The sequence below is a fragment of the Homarus americanus genome, unplaced genomic scaffold, assembly GCF_018991925.1.
Source record: "Homarus americanus isolate GMGI-L3 unplaced genomic scaffold, GMGI_Hamer_2.0 scaffold46442, whole genome shotgun sequence".
NCBI classification, from domain to species: domain Eukaryota; kingdom Metazoa; phylum Arthropoda; class Malacostraca; order Decapoda; family Nephropidae; genus Homarus; species Homarus americanus.
The window spans coordinates 1-2,755 of NW_024745429.1; the positions used below are offsets into that span (position 1 = coordinate 1).

Consider the following 2,755-nt stretch of genomic DNA (forward strand, 5'->3'; position numbering starts at 1 on the left):
CTGGTAGGTTTTGTTGTGCTTTTTGTTTGTCCCCAAGGAAGAGGACTTAAGCACGCTCTCCGCGGATGCGCCGGGCCAGCTGGATGTCCTTGGGCATGATGGTAACGCGCTTGGCGTGAATGGCACACAGGTTGGTGTCCTCGAAAAGACCCACCAGGTAAGCCTCAGAGGCTTCCTGCAGAGCCATGACGGCAGACGACTGGAAGCGCAGGTCAGTCTTGAAATCCTGGGCGATCTCACGCACCAGGCGCTGGAAGGGCAGCCTCCTGATGAGTAGCTCTGTGCTCTTCTGGTAACGACGGATCTCACGAAGGGCGACGGTTCCGGGCCTGTAACGATGGGGCTTCTTGACACCACCGGTGGCTGGGGCGGACTTGCGAGCTGCCTTGGTGGCAAGCTGCTTCCGTGGAGCCTTGCCTCCAGTGGACTTGCGGGCAGTCTGTTTAGTACGGGCCATCTCGACGACGAAATAGTCAATACGGGCGGCCCGGCAGGCGGGCGGGCTTATATACAGACATTCTCCACCTCAGTGGCCACCTCATTGGCCACGAGTTCCGCATGCGTCATCCGCAAGCTACGCCCCACCTCCAAGAGGGAGGGACGGCCTTGGATGAACGATACTACCGCTGCGTCCACAGCACGCCACCTACTCCCACCAAACCGTGGGCGAAGCCACACCAGGACCACCTGTAGTAGCAACCACAACAACATGACTGGACGAGGCAAAGGAGGCAAGGGACTTGGAAAGGGTGGCGCCAAGCGTCATCGTAAGGTGCTTCGTGACAACATCCAGGGTATCACCAAGCCCGCCATTCGTCGTCTAGCTAGGCGTGGAGGTGTTAAACGTATATCCGGCCTCATCTACGAGGAGACCCGCGGCGTCCTCAAGGTGTTTCTGGAGAACGTCATCCGTGACGCCGTCACCTACACCGAGCACGCAAAAAGGAAGACCGTCACCGCCATGGATGTGGTGTATGCCCTGAAACGGCAGGGCCGCACCCTTTATGGTTTTGGTGGTTAATCAACCTGATGGACGGGCGCACACCACCACCACCACCATGACAAACAAAATATAATGGACCTAATTTAGTCCACATTTAAATCGCTAAAGAGTTGGTTAGGACACTGAGTAAATCGCTGAAAATATATCCAAATAACATGATCCTCTCTAATTCTGACTTGTGGTATGAGTATAGGCTGTGTGTGAACGTGTTGGAACCACTCTAATAATTGTCAAGTCAGTCGTCAGTCAACATTCACCTAACCTCCAGGTACTCACCTAACTTCCTGTAACGTCACCGAACCTCACGAAATGTAACCCAATGTAGTTTATAATCTATCCTAACATGACATAACATAACCACGCACTATATTACTTCGGTAAGAGTATTGAGTTTTAATACGCAAAGTTGCAGTTATCATTCATACATACATAACATGCTAGTGACAGTGGGGATTGAAGTGAATTTTAGGAGGAGAGAATAGGTGCAGTGGTTTCAAGCAGCAACTCGCCTGGATGCGGCAGGATAGAGTCAGGTCAAGCGTCCGGTGCATGTTGGGTTCCGCCATGGTTTCTCAGTGTTTGGTCGGCTTGATTGTGTGTGTTGTTTTCTTGTTTGGAGGAAAATGTCTTGGTATTCTTCTTCTAGCTTGAAGTTGATTTTTCTTTCTAACTCTTTCTCCCTCTTGTTGTTCGTCTTCCTCGTGTTCATATCAATTTGTAAAGACTCTATATATGTATGTAGGTATGAGGAGCAATGGTGCTGCCGGTTACAGTGATACTATATTGGCTGGTATAAATTGTATGGCTTCGGTATTTTAATATACAAACGGCACCGTTAGGGATTGAGTAGAGCGAAACCAGCCTACATTACTTATATATAGAAATAAATAATGGCTTTGAACACACGACGACTACTCTCTCTCCTACCTTCCCCAAACAAGGGCTTTTCGAAAGTATACATTGGACACAAATGACTTAGTACATCATAAATTGGTGGTTTAACAAAAGCCCTCATTAGAGAAAGGTGAAGGAGCACACAGTGAACATACAGATTAATGTTTGCACGCGTAGATCATGTAAGGTGAGATGTTGAACACCAGACACGTAGTGTAGTAACTCCCTCACAGATGGCGTTATGAGGGGCCTGATGATGTAGCAGTTACCTCACAGATGGTGTTATGAGGAAATTCACATGATGATGCTGTAGCAAAACATTCCCTACGTGGTGTCGTAGCATCTTGGGGACACCACGTGGTCGACATGACCACCTTATCTGGCAGTGAGGTGTGGTCCCAGGCCTCTATCGTGGTCTCAGGGAAGTATAACTGGGTACCTGGGACCTCACTGGGGTGAAGGTGGTTAGCTGGGGCTTGGGTAAGACTCAACTGCCGAGTTGTTTTTCACTGAGTTAAGCACTGTTCGCCTCACCATATTCATCACTGGTTCCATTCCTTGCTAAAATGAGATAGTACCTATGGCAAGCAAGAACTTGTTGATAGTCCTGGTGGGGAGGAGGGTTCAGGGAGTGAGTTGGTATGGGCCAACATATAAATAATAATAATAATAATAATATTTAACGGTTTATTGAAAGAGCTTGGCAGCCAGAAGGCTGAAAATATACAGTTACATATTTGGGGAATGGGTTACGAATTACAAATAATATACAAGTAACATGAGTGACACAAATAAGACATATAATAACTAGCTGGGGAAAAGCTCAAACTACAGTTCATTTCAACATAGTGACAGTGC

At 48.0% G+C, this 2,755-nt stretch overlaps 1 protein-coding gene across 1 annotated transcript; it reads left to right on the forward strand.

The window, feature by feature from the left end:
* The first annotated feature begins 709 nt into the window (after positions 1–709).
* LOC121878669 (histone H4) lies at positions 710–1,021 on the forward strand. The gene has a single exon (XM_042384989.1). The coding sequence runs from the start codon at positions 710–712 to the stop codon at positions 1,019–1,021; it is 312 nt and encodes a 103-aa protein (XP_042240923.1).
* The last annotated feature ends 1,734 nt before the right edge of the window (positions 1,022–2,755 follow it).